The 27,725-nt window shown below is 33.8% G+C and overlaps 3 protein-coding genes across 3 annotated transcripts; 2 read left to right on the top strand and 1 right to left on the bottom strand.

Annotated features, from left to right (window-relative positions):
- The first annotated feature begins 15,087 nt into the window (after positions 1-15,087).
- On the top strand, positions 15,088-17,005 carry LOC126683267 (uncharacterized). The gene is made up of 3 exons (XM_050379115.2): positions 15,088-15,224; positions 15,612-16,255; positions 16,432-17,005. Exons 2-3 carry the CDS (start codon positions 15,614-15,616, stop codon positions 16,828-16,830), a joined length of 1,041 nt encoding a protein of 346 aa, XP_050235072.1. The 5' UTR covers positions 15,088-15,224; positions 15,612-15,613; the 3' UTR covers positions 16,831-17,005.
- A 387-nt stretch (positions 17,006-17,392) lies between these two features.
- On the bottom strand, positions 17,393-21,829 carry LOC126681921 (uncharacterized). The gene is made up of 11 exons (XM_050377479.1): positions 21,803-21,829; positions 21,520-21,531; positions 20,395-21,165; positions 19,936-20,295; positions 19,736-19,828; positions 19,153-19,539; positions 18,970-19,086; positions 18,583-18,853; positions 18,426-18,502; positions 17,732-18,249; positions 17,393-17,585 (listed from the first exon to the last, which is right to left on the bottom strand). The coding sequence occupies exons 1-11, from the start codon at positions 21,827-21,829 to the stop codon at positions 17,393-17,395; spliced, it is 2,826 nt and encodes a 941-aa protein (XP_050233436.1).
- Positions 21,830-22,473: 644 nt separating this feature from the next.
- LOC126682405 (glycosyltransferase family 92 protein RCOM_0530710-like) lies at positions 22,474-24,748 on the top strand. The gene is made up of 2 exons (XM_050378071.2): positions 22,474-22,903; positions 22,982-24,748. The coding sequence occupies exons 1-2, from the start codon at positions 22,783-22,785 to the stop codon at positions 24,526-24,528; spliced, it is 1,668 nt and encodes a 555-aa protein (XP_050234028.1). The 5' UTR covers positions 22,474-22,782; the 3' UTR covers positions 24,529-24,748.
- Positions 24,749-27,725: the final 2,977 nt, after the last annotated feature.

The raw sequence follows: 27,725 nt of genomic DNA on the forward strand, positions 1-27,725 counted from the left end.
AGTACACTGCCCTTAGGTTCTGGGAATTTAGAAATAAAGGCACGCAGCCTAAACTTCCCTATGGAGATCATATTAAGACGCTCAATAATGCAAGACATTGACTTGGTAGATTCTGGCCTGAGAAACCCAAAACTAACATTGCGCTTAGTAACCTTTGTTGCCAGGGAAACACGCCCTTTGACACCATACCTTGTGAAAACTTTCTCGAGATCATGATACCTCCAATTTCTTGGGAATGTTTCAAAATAGACGACGTTCGAAGTTCTCTCCACGTCCTTGCTGCTAGTATCTGCTGAAACCTGTGATCCATGACCAGATTGCCTGCTGAGAATGGTGATCGGAGCAATGTTGATGGAGGTTTTAGGGTTAGGGTTAGGGTTTTGCTGACGGTGGTATTTGTTTGTTAGGTGTATGATAGTGTTAATGTGTATAATCCTCTAATGTACTTTAGAGAGGATGGTTCTATCTAATTGAAATTATCATATCCTGTTTTTTTAGACTCTCAATTTTTTTAATAATTTTATTTAAGCCAACCACAACACAATATTGAACAATAAATTGAAATACTTTTAACATTTAATTTTAAATTTATGGTTCTCACGAGTCCACATTGTAAATATTTATGAATAACTTATTGAGATATCACATAAAATTGACTTAATTAACTAGATGCTTAAGGATCATAGCCACTGATCAAACATTACATACTGGTCCTATACCAACATGATTTAGAATTATTTATGAAATGGATAAAATATCGTTTTGCATATATCAAATAATTATTACCAACTTTTCTTATTCTAGATAACAAAGAAATACTTAATTAAAAGTTCCAAAAGATAGGAGAACAATAATTCACACTAATATTCAAAAAAATACAAATAATGAACACTATAATCCAATAGATACAGCTAAAGAGCTGCAAGCACATTTGGTATATGCAATTTTAATATTATATGGCCTGTTGCTACCTTGTGAATCATAATTATTACAATCTATTTTGTTATACATACTAAAGAAATGATATTTTACACATAATTTGTGATTCAATTAATAAAAGGTCTATCTCTCTAAAATTTAAGAAGAAATTAGGCTTTGTAATAAAATTAATTTTTTTACTCGATTAAAATTAAAATTATATTATTATTTTATCGATTTAATTTAGTGACTGTAACATATTATTAAACAATTAAATTGTTCTATAACAAATATGAAAATTTTAACTTTTTAAAATTAAGTGTAATATTTTCTCTTAATTATTTTATTTTAAATATTAAATTACTAAAATATTCATTTAAAGGGAAATTTTAAATTAAACGAAAGTAAAATATCCACACAAAATAATGAGTCCTTAAAATTTGAAGAATGTATGTCTTCAAAACGATAAGAACATCTCCAATGGTGCTCTTTAAAATAAAGAGCATCTATCATTAAATAAAGAGCACTTTTAAAAATAAAGAGCAAAAAATTTAACTACATCCAATGGACTCTTTATAATTACTAATTTTTTTGTAGTTATATAATTTTTCCTCTTTTTTTATTTTAAATTTCCCTCCCAATATTTGTTTGTTCCTAATTTCCTATATCATCCATTTGATTCTCATAACTGGAACATCATTTGTTAAAGAAATGAATTATTTGATTAACAAAATAAATAGACATTAATTTGATACCCCCACAAACCTCTCATTAAGAATAGGTCAAATAACTAAAAGATACCAAACCTTTGAAGAAAGTTTCATAAAAGTTCAAATCTTTCAATTTCATCTAATTTGTCCTGAAATGCATGATTGCGTTTCAATTTTTTTCAAATCTCATGTCACGACCCAAATTATTGAGCCGAGACCGGCGCTAGGGAATGGGAGTGGTAGCTCCGAAACCCGTAGCAAGCCTAAAACCACTATTAATTTTTCGCATTTAAAATTATAATATCATATATAAACCTTTTTAAAAAACTCATTTACATAATATAATTGAAGATATTAAAATATCATATTACAGTTTACATTCAAAACTAACTATTTGAAATCCAAATGTCTATCTAATACTGACATCTACTGACTACTGCAGCTCTAGGAACTCATGCTTGTGCAAGTCCAATGACTTCTGACACAATGGAGATGGTTTGTCTGATCCGACTCTGCTTACCTGCAAACATCAGAGTGAGGGGTCAGTATTTGGGAAAATACTGAGTGAGTTTGCAAGTTACTTATAGTATTATCAAAATATAGCGTTTTACGCTTAATACATATATAAATTTATGATATAAACAAACATTATTAATTTCAAAAGTGTGAGTCCAACTCACTAGATACGGGGACTTCCATACTACACCGTAGCCGAGTGCTCACTCGTATCGAAATCATAAAGTGTGAGTCCAACTCACTGGTGGCCCAGCCCACTAGATACGGGGACTTCTAGACTACACCGTAGCCGAGTTCACTCTCGTATCGAATTCATAACATATTATGCATAAACATATATTAACTCTTAATCATAAAGTCAGGTACTCTAGACTGACTCACCAATGATCATGTAGCCTATTGACACCCAATAGGTAGTTGGTCTCTTCGGACCGCACATTAGACACTTATCTCCAAAACAACGAATACAACAACATTCATATAATCAAATCTATCAAACAAAACAACTTATATGAGCAAATCATATAGATTCGAGATATTTAATAACAATATTCGTAATATAAGAAAATAACTTTTATACTAATAATACGCGAAAGTAAATTTGCCACTCACAGTGACCGCTATCCAAAACTGCATTATCGCCACCCGAATACATAAGCTCTGTGCATCGTTTGATCTCGTAGCTACTCTAGCTCGAAGGCCTTGTAGCCTAACGACACATCCAGTTCCTATTCAAATCATATGTACGTTTAACTCACAAACGTAGACTTAATCTCAAAATCCTAAGTTATAAACTTAGGTTAATATAATCGTATTTTAAATACGATTCTTAACTTTAATATTATTTTAATGCTTAGTCGAGATATTCGCTATATCTCTTATTCCTTGATTCTTAAACTTAGATTCCGTATATCTCGGAATCTTAATCGAACACATTATGTTTGACACCAAAATTTCTCGTTTTCAAGGTCCGTAGTTTACTTTTAATGTCTGACGTACTTGAAGTCGGAAATCTATGTCTAAACAGAGCGAAAATGCCTTTAAACGACTTCGTCATTGGTTGTGCGAGCGCACAAGAGGATGTGTGCGTTCGCACAATCGTGTGTGCGTTCGCACACATAGGTGTGCGCTCGCACACCCTAGTGTGCGATCGCACACTCAGTGTGCGATCGCACACTCAGTGTGCGATGCACATTGTGTGCGTTCGCACACAATGGTGTACGTTCGCACACCTTGTGTGCTTCGCACACCGTGCATTCGCACGGTCCGGAATCCGTCTCCGGCCGATCCCGACGTGCCTAATATTGATTCCGACATGCCCCTATCTCATTTTATCACGAATTCAACTCCAAATACATCAAAAACGATAATAGAAACGCGATTATAATTCGTTTAATTCGTTAAAACGAATTAACCCTAACCCAATCATTTCAATCTCAAAAATCACCAAATTACCTCGATTTGATGCTCGTGGTAGATTGAGAATTGAATTCTGAAGAAATCGATATAAAGAACTCGTGATTTGGGCGAGAAACGGCGAAACGGCGGCGGATCGACGATAATCGTCGTTTTCCTTCATCTGCTCCTGATTCTCTCCTTCTTTCCTTCTGTTCTTCACATTTCCTTATTCTTAAGGAAAGGATATATATATATCCTGGTTAACTTGCCACTTTAATCCTTCATTTCCTTAACTTAAACCAATTCTCTTTTAAACTTTCTAATTTAACCAAACGGTTAAATTATTCTTTTAACTCGATTTCTTACGTATTATTTATATCCATATAAATAATACTAACTCAAGATTATTATTTTCCGTCAATAACCTTATCATCGCTATTCTCGAGCCTTAATTGGCTAATTTACGTTTTGGCCCTTGAACTTTTCAAAAGTTGCAATTTAGCCCAAAACGTATCCGCGTCCAAATTTTAAAAGGTCTCCGATTGACCCGAAACTTTTACCACATATACTATAAAACATTTCGCGGACCTTGGCGAAATAACTTCCATTTTAAGTCGTAGTGGCTAAATTACCACTTTAGTCCAAGTACCTTATTTCGAGCTTTTCTTAACATTTTTCCTTCTAATTCCAATTCTAATTTTAGAATTGAAATATAATATTAAGTTTCTCGAAAATTATTTCCAATATCGCCACCCTGGCGAAACAGGACTGGACACGTAGTCCAATTAAATGCTTAAATATTTTGGGATATTACATTCTTCCCCCCTTATAAAAATTCGTCTCGAATTTTCATATACTCTTCTTACTTACTTTAATCCCTTTTTACATCTAGAATTGTATTCACTGTAGGAATACCGTGTTCGTCTTACGACACTGATCAGCGCCAGGAATCGTTATCTCACTTTCTGTACCTTTTGCACTTTGACGTCAGGTATCATTGACAATCTATCTTTGATCACTTCTCTTTATTTTACAACACAATCCTTGTGTTTACCCTTTGTTTGACATTCGATGCTATAAACTTTTATAATTGTAATTGAACTTTCAGCTTCTTACTAATGCTCAATGATAACTCGTCCTAATGATATCTTATCATTAAAGATAATAATCTTCATCATTAGGCTTTCTCGTTTAGATGATCTGTTAATCTTCTCTATTTGGTCGTTATCACGACTTGATCTTGATTTTCGATATCGTCTAATCTCATCATCGTTCCTTGTTGAGTGATATGGACACTCAATAACTCGTGTTTCATTACTTACGTAGTCTTTCTTATATGGCTATTATCGTCGTCTGATTGTTATCAATAGTAGCGCTAGGAGCTTATTCCACTTTCTGTTATCTCTTTTTTTTATCTCGTTACTTCATTTCTCGTATGCAGATTCTTTCACTATCATCTCTAATCATGGTTATCCATGAGGTGAATCCTCAGGACATATTCTTATGAGGTTTTCACTTTTCTTGTAAAGTTTACTTAACTTTCTCCTTGCATCATGATATTTCATATATTTCTCTATTCATTTGCATATCCAGTGATCTATTACCTTTAAGCATGACGTACAATAAGACAGCGTGTGACCAATGCTCAGGCAGGCTTTCTTTGCTTCCATTCCTTAAATGAGGATCTTTATCATTTTCCAATCTTATACTTGCATCATAATATCCTCTGATGACATCGTTACTTGCTCCATATTTGATCTTTTATTCATTATCCTTTCTCACTTCATTTATACTTCTGTCGTCTTTTTGACCTTGTTCGTCTTTGACCTTCAAAAATGCTTTTAGCATTTATCGTCATAATCCAACTCCTCCTTATCTATATTTTCTTTTCAATTCTTAATCTTAGTTTGGTTCTTAACTTCCAACTCATTTCTCTTTACTATCATGTAGCGTTGAGCTTACTTCTCATTACTATCTATGATCTTGCTACTTCACTTATTATTCCTACTTTTGTTCATATCATAGATGTACTTCCTTGTACTTGCGTCCATAGGATTAATAGCCTAAATGCTAATATCCTATGATGTTCTTCTTATGTTCCTTATTCATGCTCTTATCGTGTTTCTTAATCTTCTTCTATTACATTCTTTGCTTTCCTCTTCAGTGCATTTTGTACGTCATGTATTACTTGCTTTTAATATCCACAACATTGATCATTAATAGAGAGTTGTGGCCTTCTTCGTCTGAATTCCCCGATGTAGTACGTTCTTAGTCGTACACGTATCATCTTATCGTATTTGTACTATCATCATAGGCGTCTGTAAGCCGATCTTATGCTGATATTATCTCTATCGCGGCTCGCGTATCTGATATTTCTTGTTTCAGCACGTTGAAAGTCGATTATCAATTAAACAATGGGTCGCAGTCCCTTTTTACCTGAATTATCGACGTAATGCGTTCTTAATTACTTACATACTGTTCTATTGTACCTTTACCGACATCTTAACTGTCAGTGGATCCGTCTCTATCATCTTTATCTTTCTTTGTTTCTATGTGTCTGCGACTACATAGAATTCCACTCCTCTAATCTCTTTGTCGACTCTCCATGTAACTTCTCTTTTCCTTACCTCAATCTCTTTTACAGAGTTTCTTGCGATATACGCAAGCTATTCGTATTCTTCTTAACTCTGATTACCTTGACTGATTTCTTCTTATCCATAATCTACTTTTACATCCTTATACTTTATCATACACGTTGCATACATTTGGCATACTTTACTTTCATCTCCTATCTTCTGTCTCGGTTTATCTGCTATTACTTTCTCTAGTATGGCTCAATTCTGATATTGAGTCTCTTCTTCACATTCTTTCTTGTATTTCGATGTACAAACTTCAATCACACATCAAATACATTCAATACTATGTAGTGCATCTTAATCCTTCATACATGTATCTATGTTCTTCCTTTAAAGGTCATTACTAACCTTTCATAACGATCACATTACGCTTTGACTCTTTGTTAATCAAATCTAAAATTTAAGGATTAACACTTCACAAGCGTCCATTATTATTTGTATCTTTCACAGCCTACCATTCCGCCTTATAATCAAAACTTTGAGGTAGAAATGTCAACTCTTAATCCATCGATTGCAGTTCTTGTTGTTTGTCTCTTGATCTAAGCACCTTGATCTTTCCCGATTATCCTTAACCGGAACTAATAGTTGAAAGAATTTCCCAAATCGGGTCACAAACTTAGTTCATGTTATTTGGTTCTTCACTGCTCTAATTGCATGTCGGACTAATCATAGGTTGAATCTTTCATCGACATCTTTATTGACATTATTGTTTGTCCATCATCCCCTCGATGTGTACGAGCATCTTGCTTTACCTTCCTAGTGGATCTAGCATACCGCTTGACCCGTCAAACTCTTTTAGTCTTAACTTAAGTATACAAACATCAAATCTCCATAGGTGTCCCTTTCTTCGCGTTGATACTATCTTTATATCCATAGTCCTATCATTGGCACACAATTCCTTATATCAGTTACTTTTACTGTTAACTGATTCTTAATGACGTTGGGTTACTGCGGTACTTCCAACGCTTATATGTTTGCACTTTACTTTGCTAAGTTCCCAATGTCCTTTATCTCGTCTCTGGCCTTTGCTGGCCAATTGGAATGGGTTGCATTCCCTTTTGTCACCTCGATCTTCTTCTCGTGCCTCGCATACTTACTATGCGGCAGCGCGCATTCGCGCAGTTCTTTGTTCGTAATATAGCAATTATATAAAGGAATACTGATAAATTCCTTAAAATACAATGCTTACTAATCATCACAACTATTCGCTGCCCACGTACGTTGGACTTTAGGAACATCTCCTTCCTTTTAGCCTTTTATAATTACATCTCTGATTGGAAGTCTTTTGAGTGTTCTGACTCGTCATAGACCAGCCAATTGCCAAAACATATACTCGCATTGTATATGTTAAACGCATATTACTATCGTAACTATAAGCATCTATGTTGACCGGATTCAAGAAAATCAGTGTCCCCTAGATTTTCTTGATTACGTATCGCATCTTAAGTCTTGCGAGCATTCCACTCACATGGACTTAATCAAACATCATAAGTATCAAAACATAACATACATGTTCTACATATTAATAATTGGATATAAATTATTATCCGAACACATATACTATTCTAATTGTGTACTAGTTTGTTTAATCAAGGCTAAGTTCAATAACTAGAGGCACAATTCCTTTGTCTCTCAATTATACATATTCATTCGTCTCATAGCCTTAATCACAGCTTGCTCGCGAGCACTCTACTTTCTTTACAGAGTTCTGGTCTAGGTATACTCACATTAAAAACAAAACTCTTTGAAAACTCTTTCAAATAAAACGACTCATTTAAAAATTTCATTTAAATCTTAGCAAAATTGTGCACTAGGATGATGACGTCTCTCATCTCCAAAGAGTTGCCACATCTCACCTCTTCGTCTGAACATAATGCATATGATGCATGTTCTATTAATGCATGAATTGATGTATGTAGTGATGCATTTCTATCAATGTCGTGGCAATTATCAATGGCTATTACGGGTCTAGGCACAATTATGCTTTTAGAATCGTTAAACAAATAACTTTTAAAAGTTATAAACTTCGAGTTTTGTAAGTTCTCTAGACCTTTAAACTCTGCTTCTGGAAAGTTCCTCAACTTCTATAACTTTGTATTCCTTCTTCTCACTCTTTTGTCTGACATCGATAGCAAAGCCAACCGATGTACCTTATCTGCCTGACATCGATAGCGAAGCCAACCGATGTATCCTATCTGCCTGACATCGATAGCAAAGCCAACCGATATATCCTATATACCTGACATCGATAGCGAAGCCAACCGATGTATCTTATATGTCTGACATCGATAGCGAAGCCAACCGATGTATCGGATATGTCTGACATCGATAGCAAAGCCAACCGATGTATCCGATTCAATTCATACAAATCAATCTCATATCATGCAAGCACACCTTATCAAAAACAAAATTATACGTATATTTATCTCGTATATACGTGTCACGAAAATCAACCAAACATTTCACAAGTCAATCTATTATTCTTATCACATAACACTTAACATAAACGACTGGGATCAGACAAAGCTCAACTCTATAGCTGCAGTAGTTCCTAGATTACTTAACCGACAAACAAATCATAGCAGAGGTAACTGGACCAACTGCTCTGATACCACAATTGTCACGATCCAAATTATTGAGCCGAGACCGGCGCTAGGGAATGGGAGTGGTAGCTCCGAAACCCGTAGCAAGCCTAAAACCACTATTAATTTTTCGCATTTAAAATTATAATATCATATATAAACCTTTTTAGAAAACTCTTTTACATAATATAATTGAAGATATTAAAATATCATATTACAGTTTACATTCAAAACTAACTATTTGAAATCCAAATGTCTATCTAATACTGACATCTACTGACTACTGCAGCTCTAGGAACTCATGCTTGTGCAAGTCCAATGACTTCTGGCACAATGGAGATGGTTTGTCTGATCCGACTCTGCTTACCTGCAAACATCAGAGTGAGGGGTCAGTATTTGGGAAAATACTGAGTGAGTTTGCAAGTTACTTATAGTATTATCAAAATATAGCGTTTTACGCTTAATACATATATAAATTTATGATATAAGCAAACATTATTAATTTCAAAAGTGTGAGTCCAACTCACTAGATACGGGGACTTCCATACTACACCGTAGCCGAGTGCTCACTCGTATCGAAATCATAAAGTGTGAGTCCAACTCACTGGTGGCCCAGCCACTGGTGGGCCCAGCCCACTAGATACGGGGACTTCCAGACTACACCGTAGCCGAGTTCACTCTCGTATCGAATTCATAACATATTATGCATAAACATATATTAACTCTTAATCATAAAGTCAGGTACTCTAGACTGACTCACCAATGATCATGTAGCCTATTGACACCCAATAGGTAGTTGGTCTCTTCGGACCGCACATTAGACACTTATCTCCAAAACAACGAATACAACAACATTCATATAATCAAATCTATCAAACAAAACAACTTATATGAGCAAATCATATAGATTCGAGGTATTTAATAACAATATTCGTAATATAAGAAAATAACTTTTATACTAATAATACGCGAAATTAAATTTGCCACTCACAGTGACCGCTATCCAAAACTGCATTATCGCCACCCGAATACATAAGCTCCGTGCATCGTTTGATCTCGTAGCTACTCTAGCTCGAAGGCCTGGTAGCCTAACGATACATCCAGTTCCTATTCAAATCATATGTACGTTTAACTCACAAACGTAGACTTAATCTCAAAATCCTAAGTTATAAACTTAGGTTAATATAATCGTATTTTAAATACGATTCTTAACTTTAATATTATTTTAATGCTTAGTCGAGATATTCGCTATATCTCTTATTCCTTGATTCTTAAACTTAGATTCCGTATATCTCAGAATCTTAATCGAACACATTATGTTTGACACCTAAATTTCTCGTTTTCAAGGTCCGTAGTTTACTTTTAATGTCTGACGTACTTGAAGTCGGAAATCTATGTCTAAACAGAGCGAAAATGCCTTTAAACGACATCGTCATTGGTTGTGCGAGCGCACAAGAGGATGTGTGTGTTCGCACAATCGTGTGTGCGTTCGCACACATAGGTGTGCGCTCGCACACCCTAGTGTGCGATCGCACACTCAGTGTGCGATGCACATTGTGTGCGTTCGCACACAATGGTGTACGTTCGCACACAATGGTGTACGTTCGCACACCTTGTGTGCTTCGCACACCGTGCATTCGCACGGTCCGGAATCCGTCTCCGGCCGATCCCGACGTGCCTAATATTGATTCCGACATGCCCCTATCTCATTTTATCACGAATTCAACTCCAAATACATCAAAAACGATAATAGAAACGCGATTATAATTCGTTTAATTCGTTAAAACGAATTAACCCTAACCCAATCATTTCAATCTCAAAAATCACCAAATTACCTCGATTTGATGCTCGTGGTAGATTGAGAATTGAATTCTGAAGAAATCGATATAAAGAACTCGTGATTTGGGCGAGAAACGGCGAAACGGCGGCGGATCGACGATAATCGTCGTTTTCCTTCATCTGCTCCTGATTCTCTCCTTCTTTCCTTCTGTTCTTCACATTTCCTTATTCTTAAGGAAAGGATATATATATATCCTGGTTAACTTGCCACTTTAATCCTTCATTTCCTTAACTTAAACCAATTCTCTTTTAAACTTTCTAATTTAACCAAACGGTTAAATTATTCTTTTAACTCGATTTCTTACGTATTATTTATATCCATATAAATAATACTAACTCAAGATTATTATTTTCCGTCAATAACCTTATCATCGCTATTCTCGAGCCTTAATTGGCTAATTTACGTTTTGGCCCTTGAACTTTTCAAAAGTTGCAATTTAGCCCAAAACGTATCCGCGTCCAAATTTTAAAAGGTCTCCGATTGACCCGAAACTTTTACCACATATACTATAAAACATTTCGCGGACCTTGGCGAAATAACTTCCATTTTAAGTCGTAGTGGCTAAATTACCACTTTAGTCCAAGTACCTTATTTCGAGCTTTTCTTAACATTTTTCCTTCTAATTCCAATTCTAATTTTAGAATTGAAATATAATATTAAGTTTCTCGAAAATTATTTCCAATATCGCCACCCTGGCGAAACAGGACTGGACACGTAGTCCAATTAAATGCTTAAATATTTTGGGATATTACATCTCAATTGGCACATGTTTGTACTTACATGACGATGATGTGGCGGCCACGCAATGTACCATTGTGACAATTATTAAATTAAAAGTGCATCTAAGCTCTCAATATTTTAATTGTGTCAATTATTAGGTTAAATCAATATTTAATTTTAAATATTATTTAGTTATTAATATTTAAATGAAGAAGATGGTGAAATATGTTTTAAAAAATTATAAGTATAAAATTTGTAAATTTATTAAACATTAAAAATTTAAATGCACTTTTAAACTAATAATTGCAACAATGGCACATTGTGTGGCACGCCACATCAGCGCCACATAAGCACAAGCATGTGCCAATTAAGGTTTGAACAAAATTGAAACGAAATCATGTGTTTCAGGACAAATTGTATGAAATTGAAAGGTTTGATTTTTCGTAAAATTTTCTAAAAAGATTTGGCCTTTTTTTATTATTTGACCTTAAGAATAGGGTTAATTGCAAATGCATATACGAACTTTACCCTAATTTGTAATTACAACATAAACTTTAAAACTTGGCAATGTCAGTAACCAACTTTCATTTTTTGGCAAATTGGTACACCGACCAATCACGCAACGACACATGGCCGTATATTATAATATTCACGTTAGTGTTTTTCGTGTTTGGTGTATCGATTTGCCAAAAGTGTAAAGTTTGTTACTAACATTGTCAAATTTCAAAATTTATGTTGTAATTGCAAATTAGGTAAAGTTCGTGTATAAATTTACAATTAACCCTTAAAGAATATAAGTTAACTTTCTCTTCTGATTTAAAGAAAGTATATGCTTATGACTTGGCACCCCAAGAAGAAAATCTCAGTGATATACAATCATTATGACTTCCAAATTTCTAGTTAGCTTATGAGGTTATTACGAGGGTTAATAACTATTGCCTCCAAGAGGTGTGGTTCGAAATACTATTCCCTCATAAATTTTAAAAATTGATCATTTCCTCGTGAGTTTTATGTGGTTCATTTAATTAAAATCCTTTTTATGGAGAGGGTATTAGTTAAGAAAATATAAATATCAGCGGATAGACAGTTGGCTTTTTAAAATTTATTGGAAAAATAGTATTTCGGACCAAACTTCATGAGATAATAAAATTAAACTCTTGTTATAATTGTATTATCCACTTGTAGCTGACACCATATTCTGCTTTTGGAAGCTCTGATCCTATGGTGGAAGAGGAAGAAAAAAATTTGAAACACTTCTCCTTTTTTTAGATGCTCAAGTCAGTTCGGCCAAAACATATCAATACATTTTTCAGAACTCGAATCTTCTCGACCATGAAATTAAGGTGAGTTCAATTTTGAGAAGAAAAAGTAGATAAAATAGTCAGTCACGTTAAAATTTCATATATTTATATTATGAGTTTTGTGATAGAGCTGGTTTACATTTAGTGATTTGGAGAGCAATGATGGAGTCAGAATTTCAACATTGAAGGTGCCATTGTGACATAAAGAAGGGAATTTTAAAATTAGGGAGAACTAAAGTGTAAATATTAAAAATTTTAGTATAAATTTTGATATTTTTAAAAAGTTGGAGAAGGCTATACCTCCCCTTTCTTCGCTGATGGAGAGTCCAACACCTAAAATAATTGGCTATCATTTTCAACCAATAAAAAATGTCATATCTTTTCAAAAAAAACTTTAGAAAATTTCAAGTGAAACTTTTTCTTTATATCAAAGATAGTATTATAATAGATTAATTGTTAACGAGAATTAACAAAAACTAATTACTTTTTAAATCAGGCGAAATAACTGTCTATAAAAAATTAGGATCCAATCCCGATTTTTAAAATGTCAAAGAGGACTTAGCCATTAGACTAATTTTCAAGTACAATTTTCCTATGAATAACTACTACAATGGGGCCAACTTACGCCTATGAAATGCAACCATTTTCCAAGTGAACTTAGACAATCTCTGATAGACTTTTTAAAGTTGTCAAATTCAATGTTTGACAATAATCTAGAGATATAATGGATTTTCTATTAGTTAAATTTGACTTATTTTCACCCATTGTCCCTGATAACTGAGCCTTCTATTACCATAATCTCTAAATTTCATTTTTAGTCTGTAAAACCCTTGAACTTTGATCTTACGGCCTGTAAACCCTTTTGTCCAAAAAATGAATAAAGTATCCCGAGAAACATATAATAATATAAAAATTAACTTGGTCCAACCCTATAAAATCAAAGTTAAAATCGTCTAACCAAACCTAAAACTATTTAACCAAACTTAAAATCATGTAATTATATCTAAAACCATCTAATCAAACTTAAAATCAAAATCCATCCATCTGCCGGCGCACACCCGCCAGAAACTATCTCTGATATCTACAACCGTCCAAATTTTTTCGGTCATAGAATCTCTTCTCACCTGAGAGACGAACCGGTCATCTTCTCACCTGAGAAGACGAACCAGTTGTTCGTCTATCTCATCTGAGAAGACAAATAGTTCGTCTTCTCAGAAGATAAGATGAAATTAAACTTTTCAGTTTTTTCCGAGAAGACAGACTGTTCATATTCTCAGATGGTCTGAGAAGAGGAGCAGCTTGCCTTCTTAGTTATGAAGATGAATTCTCACCTCACAAGAAGAGCTGACGGGTGGGTTGATGGGCGGTGGATGGAGCGACAGTGAATTGGTGGATGAGGTGACAGTGGCGGTGGAGTGGGGGTGGGTGAGGTGACGGTAGTTGCATTGAGATTTGAGTGGGTGAATGGGTGGCAGATAAGACATTGAGTGGACAATTTTATATTTGCTTGGGTTTGGGTTGGCTAGGTTAAATTGTTTTCTTTTTAATTAGGGGTATTTTGGTTATTTTTTAGACAAAAGAGTTTTACAGGCTGTAAAATCAAAGTTCAGGGGTTTTACAGGCCGAAAATGATATTTAAGGACTCTGATAATAGAAGACTCGAATGTCAGGGATGACGGGTGAAAATAAGCCATTAAATTTAAAGTAAAACGACAATACTTTTTATATGTAGAGAGTCATTTACGCCTTAAACTATATTTTGAAAGATAAAATTTCTTTGACAAAAAAAAGATAAAATTTTAAATTTTAAAAATAGTCAGTTATTTTTATTTAAAATTTAATTATCATTATTTTAATATAAAAACTGAATCAATAAATTAATTTAATAATATTATTATCATTTAGAAAAGACAAAATTCATACGGAAACCTTTCTACTTTACCATTTTTGTTCAGATAGTCCCTGCACTTTTTTGTGTTCGTAAATGCCCTCTACTTACCTTATTTGTTCTTCCAGTCTTTCAAATTATAATCTTTTAAGTCATTTTTTATATACCGAAAAAATCACAAATTGTAAGTAGAGGGACTGAAAAAAATACAAAAAGAGATATTAAAATGTAATTCTGCAAAATACAAGGATCCGGAAGTGACGAACTTTAATTTAGGAACTTCTCAAACAAAAATGGTAAAGTAGAGGGCTCTTCGGACGGGTTTTGCCTTTAGATAATTAAAGTAAAACAAAAAAGAGCAATTTACATGATTCTCCTAAATGGTCCCCCTTCTATTGTTTTTCCCTCAACTTTTCTATTTAAGCAATAATCCCTCAAAATAATAGGAAAGTTTGCAAGAATCCCTCAATACCCCAAAATCAGTTACAAATAAAAAATAAAGGACATTTATAACCTCAAGCTAATAACGTGTATAATATAGGAAAGACTTTCTTTACAAACAAACAACAAACACAATCTTCATCTTCAACCTCAATCAAATCTGCCATTGTTAATGGATTTATAAAGAAAAATTATACTCATCTTAACTCCATTACCGAGCTGATCTCTGTGCAATTTTCGTCCATTGATAGCTTCGCAGTCAAGATCAAACCAGGTTAGTAATAATCGTTTACATTACGTCAAGTTGATCTCTGTGATTTATATAAAAATCGAGCTAATCTTCTGTCCATTTTTCTGCCATTGATAGCTTCAAGATCAAGCTCAAACCATGTTAGTTATCAGTAATATAAGAAATAAAAAAAATCTGTATAATAACACATTACAAAAATATATAGTAAATTCAGTTAAATATAAGTTTAATAAGTTTATAGTAAGGATTTCAAATTAAAAGAGAATCTAATTCGATTTCAATAGACAAAATTTTGATTTATTAAGGTTAGATTACATGAATATGAAATTATATGATTTCAAGTGCATTACATTGTTAACTGTAACTGTTTTGAATAATGATTTTTTTCATTATGTTTATGTGAAAAAACAGATATGCATAGTATTTTGATATTTGTTCACTACAATGGAGAATGGAATCAAAACATGGAGTATGTAAATTTTGAACCAATGGGAATATTGGTTAAAGAAGACAGTGACTACAACAGTTTATTGGAAATTCTGTCAAAGCAACTCAATATCAACCTTATGTCAACTTCCCTGAAAATTAAGTATCAAGTCAAAAACAATTATCCACCAATGAAAATAACAGACAATGGAAATTTGTCATTCTTCTTGGAGCTGAAAAAGAATACAACATATTGCATGATGTACCCGTTATGCATTTCATTCATATCGTCCGGAAATGAAGTGGCATTCTTTGACTCAACTTTCAATGTATCAAATGCGGATGTGCAGTCAGGACAACAATCAGCAAATGCATCAAGATCAACATATGAGGTAGGCTCAACAAGTGAAAAAAGGAAAGAACAGATGTCCGATGTGATAAACTATGCTAGATTTTTGAACAATGAGTTCACACATGATGAAGATGAAGTGGAAAGTAACTTCAAAGATGATAATTTAATAACAGACACAAAACATAGAGAAATCAAAGAAGGACAGTCATACAAGAACAAAGATGTTTTGAAATCAGTTTTGAGCTCTTATGCAATCAAAAACCATTTTCAATTCAAGGTACGCAGATCATGTGAAAGGCAATATTTCTTGAGTTGTTTGGATACAAATTGCACATGGAAACTTAATGCTTCAAGAAAAGGAACATCACAGATTTTTATCATTCGAAAACTTATTATTAACCACAATTGCTCAATGGTTCATATATGGTTACTGAAATTTAACTAAAAATGCAGGTTTCAAATTCAAATGATAATGTGAAGACAGTCTATGATCATAAAACAAAGTTCATTGTCGACCTTAAAGAAAGAACGTGCACATGTAGGAGATTCGACATTGATGAAATTCCTTGCCCACATGCAATGGCAATACTCAAAGAATTCAATCAAGATCCTTACAAATTTTGTTCGCATTATTTCACAAAAGAAACAATACTGAAGACATATGAAGAAACAGTATATCCAGTGGTAGATGAAAGTTTGTGGAATGTCCCAGAAGAAGTGGCACAAAAGATTGTTAATACATCACAAGGAAGAACAAAGTCGGGAAGGCCTAGGAAGAAAAGAATTAGATCTGCCGAGGAACTACAAATCATAACAAGTGCAGCAGATGTGAAAAAAAAGGACACAATGTGAAGACATGCAGGAATATGCCTAAGAAAAAATGATCCAATTTATTAAAGTTCACTTCAGGTTGATATAAGGTTGTTTTGAGGTTCAAATACATTTCAATTAAAAAGACATATTGAAGTTTTAAAGTAATATAAATTTCAATTTCTTTATATATAAAATGTCCTATATATTAATGCAATCCACAATATATGTAATAAATTTAAAAAGACTTGTTGATTTGTTTTTTTTTACGTTGACATAAGGTTAATATTAAGTTCACATATAGTCTTTAAGTATAAGTTGTACAGAGTTATGTTCAAATATGGCTTATATTAGGTATAAAAAAACTGTAACTTTTAATTAATATTTAAAAGCTACACAAAGAAACAAATAAATGTTTAATTGTATAGTAGACTAAAAATAAAATAAAAGAGAGAAAAATGGTGCCAACTATAATTAAAAATATAAATTCTGTTTACAATATAAAAAACAAAAGACAAATAATAACATCCAAAGTACGATAGTACGATAATATTCAGATATATTTCCGATACAAAACAAAATAAAATCCTAAAAGGAAAAATGCCTAAGAAGTCACCCTCTTGATTTTCAAAGGAGCTTCATTTTCACTAAGAACTGAAGATTCGTACTTCCAACGACCATAAAAATACAATGACGAAGCATAACGAGCACGGTGTTCTTCGGCACTAAAATCTTGCCGCATAACTTTTCCATCAACAAAAAACTCAGCAGCGGCAAACATATGAACTCCACAATCACTGCAAGAAGTAAGATAAAAATGTTAAAGAGGTATAATAGATAAGAATGACATAAGGTTCATATACAGTTCACATCAAGTTCATATTCTGTCACCATAACTTTAAAAAAACAACTAAATAAAAATTGTAAAAAATATAAGACTTACGTATCAGTTTGAATGGGTAAGTTCTGCACAATCTCGATTCTGAATGGGTCAGTTATACTCTTTCCCTCATAAGGACCGCTGGTAGTATCTATGTCATCTCGAGATTCAAAAAAGTTGACATCTTCAAGGAAGAGCGGAAGCAACACACTATAGCAGTTAACGATCTCAATTGCAGATGAGTCACTTCGAACTGACCTCAACGAATTGTAGACATATATGCATCGTTCCTTGAAGTTCAGCCGAGCCAATATCCAATGCCAATCTTTACCGCAGTTGATCGGGAAAAGAACATCATCAACATCAGCCCACTTGGTGTTGCAACGCATATGACCACCGTAAATGTACTCAGCCGCTGTATTTTTCGAAGAAACAAGTGACGTATCTTGCTTTTTCAAGTATAAAGCGTATATGGCTTGAATACGTCGATCGAAAAAATTGTCAGTAGTTGTGCATCTTTTGTTTGCACCACGTCCGTTTTTAATTTTTTTCCTCAGATAATAAAGCAAAATATCTACATGCTGCAAAAAAATAAAAAATAAAGATAAGTTGATATGTAGTCAACTTATGGTTATTGCAGCTATCATGAGTAATTAAAATGATAAATAAATAAAATAATAAAAAGAAAAAATAAGAAAGAAGATACTAATAGAACACGCGATAGGCTGTCCAATGTGAAAAAGATTGTAAAACCAACTTTTTGAGTCAATGTCAGCCACGCCAAGACAAAAACGGGGACGCAATATGTCAGTCTTTGAATCGTATATTTTCTTCCTAAAAACAAAAAGAAAACAAATTAAAAAATCTAAGTGAAACAAAATAATTATAAATATAAAATGAGTTAGCATACGAACCTGGAGCTTTTAGGATCGCCTTCTGCCAGCCATTTCCGAACAATATCTTGTTTAGTGACATCACTAAAAAAATGCAATTACCGTCAAATGGACAAAGACAGACGCTACCATTACTTGGCTTCGGCATAATGCAGCCTGAAGAAGAACCAAACTCGTTCAAAAATGGTGACTTCATTAAAAAACTAGGTTTTACAATCCTTTTAGAAGGAACTGGAGTCACAACATCAGGGTTAATAGAAACAGTACTGAAGTTTGCTTCTATATAGTCAATCTACAAAAAGTAAAAAAAAACACATTTTTAGTAACCTGATATGAACTCAATAATAACCTAATATAAACCATCACATATAAAGTTAAACAGTTAATAAAAATTAAAGAAAACAATACCTCCTTAGATTTTAATTTAGCAATGGATTCATATGCCTTTTTTTCAGCCTCATCACACATTTCTTCTGTCAAAGTGCATGTTGGAGATATTGAAATCGCCTTACTTTCACGCGGAACCTAATAAATTGAAATTAAAAAGGTAAATAAAATTAACAAAATTTAATTTATAAATATTAAATATACCTTAGCAGTCGAAGCAATCACAACATCAGCTTCCATATTCTTCTCATTTGGAACATTATCAGTAATGTCAGTCCAATCACCAGCCTTCTCGTCAACCAAATCTGCATCTTCCATTTTTTTAGAACCATCTTCCTCACAAGAAGACTCACCTACATCTTCACTTTTTTCATCACTTTCTTCTCCATCAGAAGGCTCCCCTACCTCTTCTATTTTTTCATTACTTTCTTCTTCATCAGAAGACTCCCCCTCTTTATTTTCTTTTACAGAATAAGACTTAGGATCGATTTCATCAGTATGCGTGACCTTTTGAGCATCAACGGAATCTTCAACTCCTCCTTCGGTTCCTATAGAACTATTTTTCTTCGCGGGAAGATCAGCATTTTTCTCCTTCTCAACACTTTATGTCTGCACACTATCACATTCTTTCTTTTTCTTACTCAGAGTCTGTTACATATATGAAGTTCATATTAAGTTCATATTCAGTTACAAAAACATAATATGAAATACAATAAATTATATTTTACTGAACCTTTAAAAGTATGGCAGAATCTTCAGAATCAGTGTTTTATGTTTCAATAGAAACTTCAGGTTCAATAGAAGATGATTTAGAATCATCCTCATGTTCACTGCCATCTCGAGAAGATGAGGCATCTACATTGGAATCATCAACTTTGTCCTGTAATTAGAGCAAAGCAGTACATATTAATAAAAAATGTAAACTATTATAATAACATAAAACAGTAACATTAAATGATAAAAGTACTAAAAATCAAAACACGTTACCTTTTTTGAATCAACAATATCAGTAAGCATCGCATTCAACGAATTTACAACTGTCAAAACTTCGGAAAATTTGGAAGTGAAAACACGTTTAAACTCCAATATGTCAGCCTGCATGGTCTTCTGACCAACCATCAAAACTTGAAGCTTCTTTTCCATTTTACTTAAATCCAAAGTTTGCGTTATTGATTCAGAAGCATTCGATATATCAAACGCCGGACAATAACCGTCTTCATTCCCACCTACTTGGCTAACATTAGAATCATTCACTGCCTTACCCTTATCCTTATTCTTTTTGAAAAAGTCACCTAAAGGAAGGGCATTCTTTTCTGCAGGGGTTGGAACAATAGACCGAAAAAACACCTACACATAGACCAAATGTGAACCCAATGTAAACCATACATGAAAAAAAAGCAAATGATAAATTCAATTTAAAAATCATAAAATTAAAAATCTGCAAACCTGATCAGATGCAAATTCAACAAAGAGTTCTCTGTCGACAGGAATGTATTTTGGATGAAAAAATGCTTGCCATCTCAAAATACGCGGGATAGCAGTTTTGTTCACAAGTTGAACAAAAGTTTTTTTGGCTGCCAGGCAGCACTCATAGAACCAGCATTGCAATACATATGGAAAACCATTTAGGCGATAGTGGTAAGCATTGTCTTCAGCCTTAAGACATCCTGGAGTAAGAACAGCTTTTGTGGCCAGGGAATCAAACGTGCACTTGAATACATCAACACCCCACAGATAGTCATTAAAATCGGCAGAATCAACGACATCAAAGTCTTTCAAAGGGATACGAGCAGTCTTTGGTGAAGCAAGCAAGAAATTGTGCAAAAAATGCATAAATGCGAGCTTAAAACCGTCCTCCTCCGAATCCCAACGCCTAGATAAAAACAAATCCTGAAGGGTTTGTTTAGAAACCGATTGCAGCCCGCTGAAGTACTTGTCATAAAGGCCATTTGCAACTTTTGGATAGCCATATTTACTGCTGTCACCTTGGCAGTTTAAACCAGACACCAGCGCAAATTCTTCAATGCCAAATTTCAGCCGACACCCGCCGACTTCAAACCATAATTCAGATTTGTTCAATTGTACGATTTGATTTCGGAACATTTCCAATTCACTGGCATTAAGAGTCGATTTGATTTCGGAAATGATATCATACGACATGCGCGTATCGACCTTGGAGTGAGAATGAACTTCTCGACTAAGTTTAAACTGCCATAGCTGTACATAAATGAAAAGCGAAAAATGTCATAATTCAAAAAAACTCAATGTCAACTAGATATGAACCAACATTACACAAAAAAAATTAAAAAAACAAACAAACATGCAAAAACAGTTACAATCATAATGAAACATAGGTTGATAAAATTTAAAATAATAAACTTAATTCTGGAAAATAACAAATACATAACAATTCTTCTCAACTAAGTTTAAACTGCTATAGATGTACATAAATGAAAGCGAAAAATGTCATAATTCATAAAAACTCAATGTCAAATAGATATGAACCAATATTACACAAAAAAAATGAAATGAAAATAAAAACAAAAAAATTGAAAAAAAAAACAAACAAACCTGCAAAAACAGCTACAAATCATAATGAAAACAGGTTGATAAAACTTAAAACCAAAAACCTAAACCTGGAAAATAACAAATACATAAAAAACAGAAGACATAACAATTGTTTGTTTAATAACTACTAAGTTCATAATTAAAAAACATTATACACAAGATCAAGTATAAACCCTAAATAAATATAACTTAATTGAAAATCTATTGAGTATAGAATAAATGTTAAGAAAACCTATAATAGACTAAATGTGAACTCTAAGTAAGTTAGAAAAGTATGAAATCACACCTTAGGAGCAGTTTTTTTTTGATTCATTGATGGAAATGCCTTTGTGCTTCTTCGGTGACCGGATTAAATCATCTGCATGTATCTTCTTCAAAGAGGTAGGAGATGGACGAACTGAAGCTTCTTTAGTTGATTTTTTTTACAGTTTTTTGAGGTTTCTTTGCAACGGTCTTCTTCCTCATTTCGCCAGGTTTGATTTCAGGTTGAGAATCAGACCCACCGCGTGTGGTAACCATATAAACAGGTCGGAAAAAAAAGAATGGAGGAAGTTAAGGAATAATGGAGGAAGTTAGGAGATAATGGAGGAGAAGAAGCTAACTGTTAGCAAGGTGGGAGTCTGAGATCGTGGTGATGTCGTGCTGAGTAATTATCAGAAGAAGGGATTTAAATTGTATTAATGGAAATAACCGTTGTGTAGGAGATGATAGAAAAAATGATTCAGTGTATTACACACACAATAAGCAAAATACATCAGGGATAAAATAGGAATAAAAAATGCAAAAAGGTAGGCATGAAAGAAACGTTTAAAATTTGAGGAATTTTTGTAAGAAAATAAAAGATGGGTTATTAACATAATATTTTGAGATTTTGAGGGATTGGATGTCATTTTCTCAACAAAAAACTTAATATTCTACTTTTTCTTTTATGACTTTTGTTACTATAAATTATCTTCACCTCCTCTCGAAGAGGAGAAATACCAAACCGCATAAAAACCCGATAGAAACGCTCGAAACATCAAACTTTCAGATTTCTCCTCCCTTTTCCCCTCTCTCTCTCTCTTTCACTTTCTTCCGCCCATTAACATTCTTTTCTTCTATCTTTTCAAGTGCCCAATAGAAAACAACGCCACTTGATTTCAATAATTCAAACTCCACCCATTTTTTTATCATTATAAAAATCACCCCTACTACCATCTTCATGTATCAGCAGCGGAATCTTCCAATCATCTTCTGGTTGTTAGTTTTAGCAACACCCGTCGCGAAATGAAGGATCGCAGGAGGCGCGGCGACGTCGTTTCGTGGAGTCGATTCTTCTGGTGTACTCTTTTCGTCGTCTTCTCTGTCGTCCTCTTTACCGTCTCCACTTTTCGCCACTATTTCGGAGGTATTTTAATTTATTTAATTTTATCTTATTAAGTTTCTCACTATTTTATTCAATTAAATTAGTTCAATTTTGAAACAGAGAAATTTCAACCGGAAATCGTCTACGCATGGAGACGGCCGGCGCTCGAGGCCACCGCCGTGCTCAGCGCCTCACCGGCGAAACCTTCGATTTTAATTCGGGAAACCGTTATGTTACCAGACCAGGTTCTGTTATTCCTAAATTACCCTCAGTCATCTCGTTTATTTACAAAAGAGGACATAAGTTGCGTGTATCTTTCTGCCAACTCATCATCGTCATTATTAAAGCCCCTGCCTCCTAATCAAATACACGGTCGCGATCTGAATGATCAGATCGTGCGGTGTCCACTTAATCCACGTGGCTCTACCGTTTCACTTGAGTTAAAATCAGGTGGTGGTTTTGTAAACGCTGGGTCCACTCACAAGTGGGACTCGCTTGTTTATGAAGCTATGCTGGACCGGGACAATACGACTGTCGTTTTTGTTAAAGGGTTTAATTTACGGCCTGATAGAATTTACAACGCTTCTAAATTTGAGTGCGTGTACGGTTGGGATTTCAGGACACCGAAATTTATATTAAGATCCAACGTTTTATCAATAGCTCAAGAGATTGCACGGTGTCAAACCCCTTTAAGCATACTGAATAATCCAGCAAAAGTGAACAATTCTATAAAGGTTTCAATTCGATTGAAAGGTAGAGGAACTTTACACTCCATAGCCCGGCCTGGGTTCGGCTCATTGACGGATTCGGGACCGAATCTGGGACCCGGGAAGCCGCATGAAATGTGCATATGCACAATGTCGCGGAATCAAGGCAGGTTTTTAAAGGAATGGGTGATGTACCATGCCCGAATTGGAGTCCAGCGTTGGTTTGTTTACGATAACAATAGTGAAGATGATATTGATAGTGTTGTAGAGTCTTTAATTGATGCCAATTATAAAATTTCGAGGCACATTTGGCCTTGGGTTAAGACCCAAGAGGCGGGGTTCGCTCATTGTGCATTAAGGGCTCGAAGCGTATGTGAATGGGTTGGGTTTATTGATGTAGATGAGTTTCTTCACTTGCCAACCGGGTTAAATTTGCAAGATGCTATACGGAATCAATCGGAGTCTAATGGTAACAATGTGGCCGAGCTACGGATTCCTTGCCATAGTTTCGGACCGTCCGGGTTGAAACACGTACCGGTACAAGGTGTTTCTGTAGGTTACACTTGTCGGATGACGGTACCGGAGAGACACAAGAGTATAGTGAAACCGGAGGCGTTGAATTCGACATTGATAAATGTGGTGCACCATTTTCATTTAAGGGATGGTTTTAGATATGTGAATGCGGATAGGGGGATTCTGGCTATTAATCATTACAAGTATCAAGTTTGGGAGGTGTTTAAGGAGAAGTTTTATAGGAGGGTAGCGACTTATGTGGTTGATTGGCAGAATGAGCAAAATGTTGGGTCGAGGGACCGAGCCCCGGGCTTAGGGACCCGAGCAGTAGAGCCGGCGGATTGGTCGAGTAGGTTTTGTGAAGTGACTGACACGGGGCTTAGAGATCGAGTATTGCAAAGTTTTAAGGACCCATTAACCAACCTTCTGCCATGGCAAGATGAATGAAGCTGAGCTGCGAGGAATTTGGGTTTTCTTTTTCTTTCTTTTGAAAATTTTGGTAGTTTTGTTTGTTTTGGTTAATTATGGTGATGTAAAAATTGTGTAAGTAGATAAATTCTTTGTGTAGATACATGTGGTTAATCATACAGAGAAATTACAAAATGTAGTGCCATGTGCTTTGTACAGTTGTTTCACAATTTATGGAATTATGAAAGAAATTATGATTTGCCGTGGAGGACATTCTTTTGGAATCAATTGTTGCTCGACAATTTTGTCCCTTTTAAGAACAGCTTAGAATTAAGAAATCTTTTATGGTAACCAGATAGGCTATGACAATTTTGAAAAAGCTTCTAATTATTGGAGGATGATAGGGACTATTATAAGTAACGATTTAACATCAGCTAATTTTTTGAGGTATAATACATGTATATGCCATTAAGGGTGAGCATGGTTCGGCTTGATTCGGTTTGATTTGGTAAACTCTAAAACCAAACCATATTTTAACAAGAAATGTAAAAACCAAACCACACCAAATATTCATATAAAATTTCGGTTCGATTAACCAAACTTTAGCATCAGTTTCGGTTCGGTTCGGTTAATATAGATTTAGATAAAAATTATATATAATTATACGTAATAATTGAAATTATACGTAATAATTTTTACTTATATGTGTGTATTAATTTATATGTTTTATTTTTATATATGTATCTATACATCTAAACTATATATAAAAGCACGGATGGGGGGGACAAGCAAATTTACTGAATAATCCTTTTCAGTTTACTATTAAATAAAGGTTTTATAGTCATTAACTAATTAGTTATTTAATTAATTACTATTGTAATTAAAATCCTAATTAGAATATGTAGCAAAATTATTTCCAATTAGTTTTTAGTATGTAAAAAATAACTAAATTATCTCCAAATTAGTAGGAATACCTATCTTTTAGTTTGATTCAACTACAAAATTAAAATACTGTATTTGTCAATATATTATTATTTAAATTTATATCTTATTATTTTTAAAGATATTATTAATAAAATTAAGTTAATTTTAATTATGATTATTATAAAATCAAAAGAAGAATAAATTCAGTATGGAAAAAAATTTAATAACATAATATATTATATTTATATTTATTTTTATAAAAATTCTTAACTAATTTAATATTAATTATAAATAAAAAATTGATATAATTATAATAAATTTACTAATATGTTCATTGAAGAGTTACGTTACGAGCCACGTGCATAGCACGTAATGCGAAACTAGTACATATTATATTCATATAAAAATATTTCAATAAATAAATTTTATATTTATTTATACATATATAAATATTAATAAAAATAATATTATTGTAAACTTCGGTTTTTCGGTCAGTTCGGTTAACCGCTAGTTGAAACCAAACCAAAACCAAAAACCATATTTTTTTGTAATTTAAAACCAAACCAATTCATTTTAACCAAACCAAAATTAATTTCGGATTGGTTTGGATCGGATTAATGGTTTGATTCGGTTTTGCTCACCCCTATTCGCCATGTATATTTTATGTTTTTTTTTACAAAGTTAATTAAATTTAATATTTCATAATTTCATCCCTTGCATTTTTGGCTTACTGCCAAAATTACGCAAGTTTCTCATCAGTACTTTCAAAAGTATCCATCGTCGAACTTTTCGTTTGACGATCGCAACGGTTAACTTCTAGGCAAGCATCTTAGGAATATCATATTCCAAAATTAAACCGATCCAACGGTTCAATTAAAGGTTATCAGGGTTTTTACTACACCCTGTCAATTTTCAGACATCATCTGAAACTTGCTTCATCAATACACTATCTTTATCTACTACACTTTGATTCGAGTGTCTTCCACTTATCTTGAGTCTTTTTAAACTCAAGTTATACTAATCACTGGTGAGAAATCGTGTTTCTCCAACATCTAGATCGGTAGGTTTTATTCGACCTTTCTTAATCTTAGTGTCTCAGAGTACAATGCCTTAAACATCTTGTTTAAGGATATACTTATCCTTAGCTCGTCGTAACTCGGATATATATATATATATATATATATATATATATATCCGACACAAGTTGTAATTCATTTAACTACAACTAGTTTTGTGCTTTCCTGTCCATAACTTGTATTCTCCAACTTCTATTCTCATATGCTTATGTTGACCCCCTCGAAAATCGCTTACTACTTGATCTCGAGTATTTACTTTTACTACAGAGTTCTGGTCTAGGTGTACTTACAAGAAAAACAAATTCGTTTGAAATATTTCCATCATCTTTGGCCCCTTTCAAAACAATTTGTTCAAAAACTTACTTTTTAAAACATCTGCATAATTGTGCACAGGGTGATGACGTCTCATGTCTAGGCGCAATTATGCTTTTAAAATCATTTAAATGAATAACCATAACAGGTTATGTCATTTGGTTTTGTAAGTTTCCTCCTGGCCCTAAACTCTGTAACCAGTAAGATTTCCTCACAACTACTCCCCTTCTCTGAATTCATACTTCTTCTGTCAATCGTCTCCTTGTACTACTATCGAATGACTTGGACAGTGTCTTCACGTAATTTCCATGCTTGATATACAAGCATCGCTATCGAGTCGTCTAGACCACACACACGATATCGCAGTCTTATATCCCGAAAGGGAAGGCTGAGAACCTATGAAACATAAGAATATATGTAGGAGACATGACTCGAATCCTATGTGCTGCAGTAGTTCCTATGAGTACCTATGACATCTACCCCATACTTTATTTCCATGTATCAGCAATGTTTTTAAATTCTCGAGTCCGATAACTATTGCTCTGATACAAAGTTTGTCACGACCCAAATCCGCGGGTCGCGACCGGCGCTAGGGAATGGGAGTGGTTGCTCTGAAATCCGTAGCAAGCCTAAAAACCTTTATAAATTTTTCGCAATTCAAGACCATACATCACGTATGATCTGTTACCAGAAAATATCGTTAAAACCTTTTCTTGTTTAACGAAAACATATTTCTGAAAAATTGGGTTCGTAAAACCCCGATTGTATTTCAAGAAACCAGAGCGCAAACATCAATCTCATATGACGTACTTGCTCTGTTTCCGATACAATCCTAAAATGCTAAACACATGAAACCAGTGTATCTCTCAAACAACTAGTCATAGCATTTTAGAAAATACGCAGCTTTTCAAACATATATTATAT

This window comes from Mercurialis annua, linkage group LG5 (genome assembly GCF_937616625.2).
Source record: "Mercurialis annua linkage group LG5, ddMerAnnu1.2, whole genome shotgun sequence".
Classification (NCBI taxonomy): Eukaryota; Viridiplantae; Streptophyta; class Magnoliopsida; order Malpighiales; family Euphorbiaceae; genus Mercurialis; species Mercurialis annua.

Excerpts from the sequence above, each read along its gene's own strand:
- LOC126681921 (XM_050377479.1), bottom strand. The coding sequence starts at position 21,829 with ATGAATCAAAAAAAAACTGCTCCTAAG. Across the intron at positions 19,829-19,935 it reads ATATTGTTGATTCAAAAAAG|GACAAAGTTGATGATTCCAA; the intron begins GTAACGTGTTTT and ends CTCTAATTACAG. Across the intron at positions 19,540-19,735 it reads CATCTTCTATTGAACCTGAA|GAGAAAAATGCTGATCTTCC; the intron begins GTTTCTATTGAA and ends AGTGTTGAGAAG.
- LOC126682405 (XM_050378071.2), top strand. The coding sequence starts at position 22,783 with ATGAAGGATCGCAGGAGGCGCGGCGACGTCGTTTCGTGGAGTCGATTC. Across the intron at positions 22,904-22,981 it reads TTTTCGCCACTATTTCGGAG|AGAAATTTCAACCGGAAATC; the intron begins GTATTTTAATTT and ends ATTTTGAAACAG.
- LOC126683267 (XM_050379115.2), top strand. The coding sequence starts at position 15,614 with ATGCATAGTATTTTGATATTTGTTCACTACAATGGAGAATGGAATCAA. Across the intron at positions 16,256-16,431 it reads AAAACCATTTTCAATTCAAG|GTTTCAAATTCAAATGATAA; the intron begins GTACGCAGATCA and ends CTAAAAATGCAG.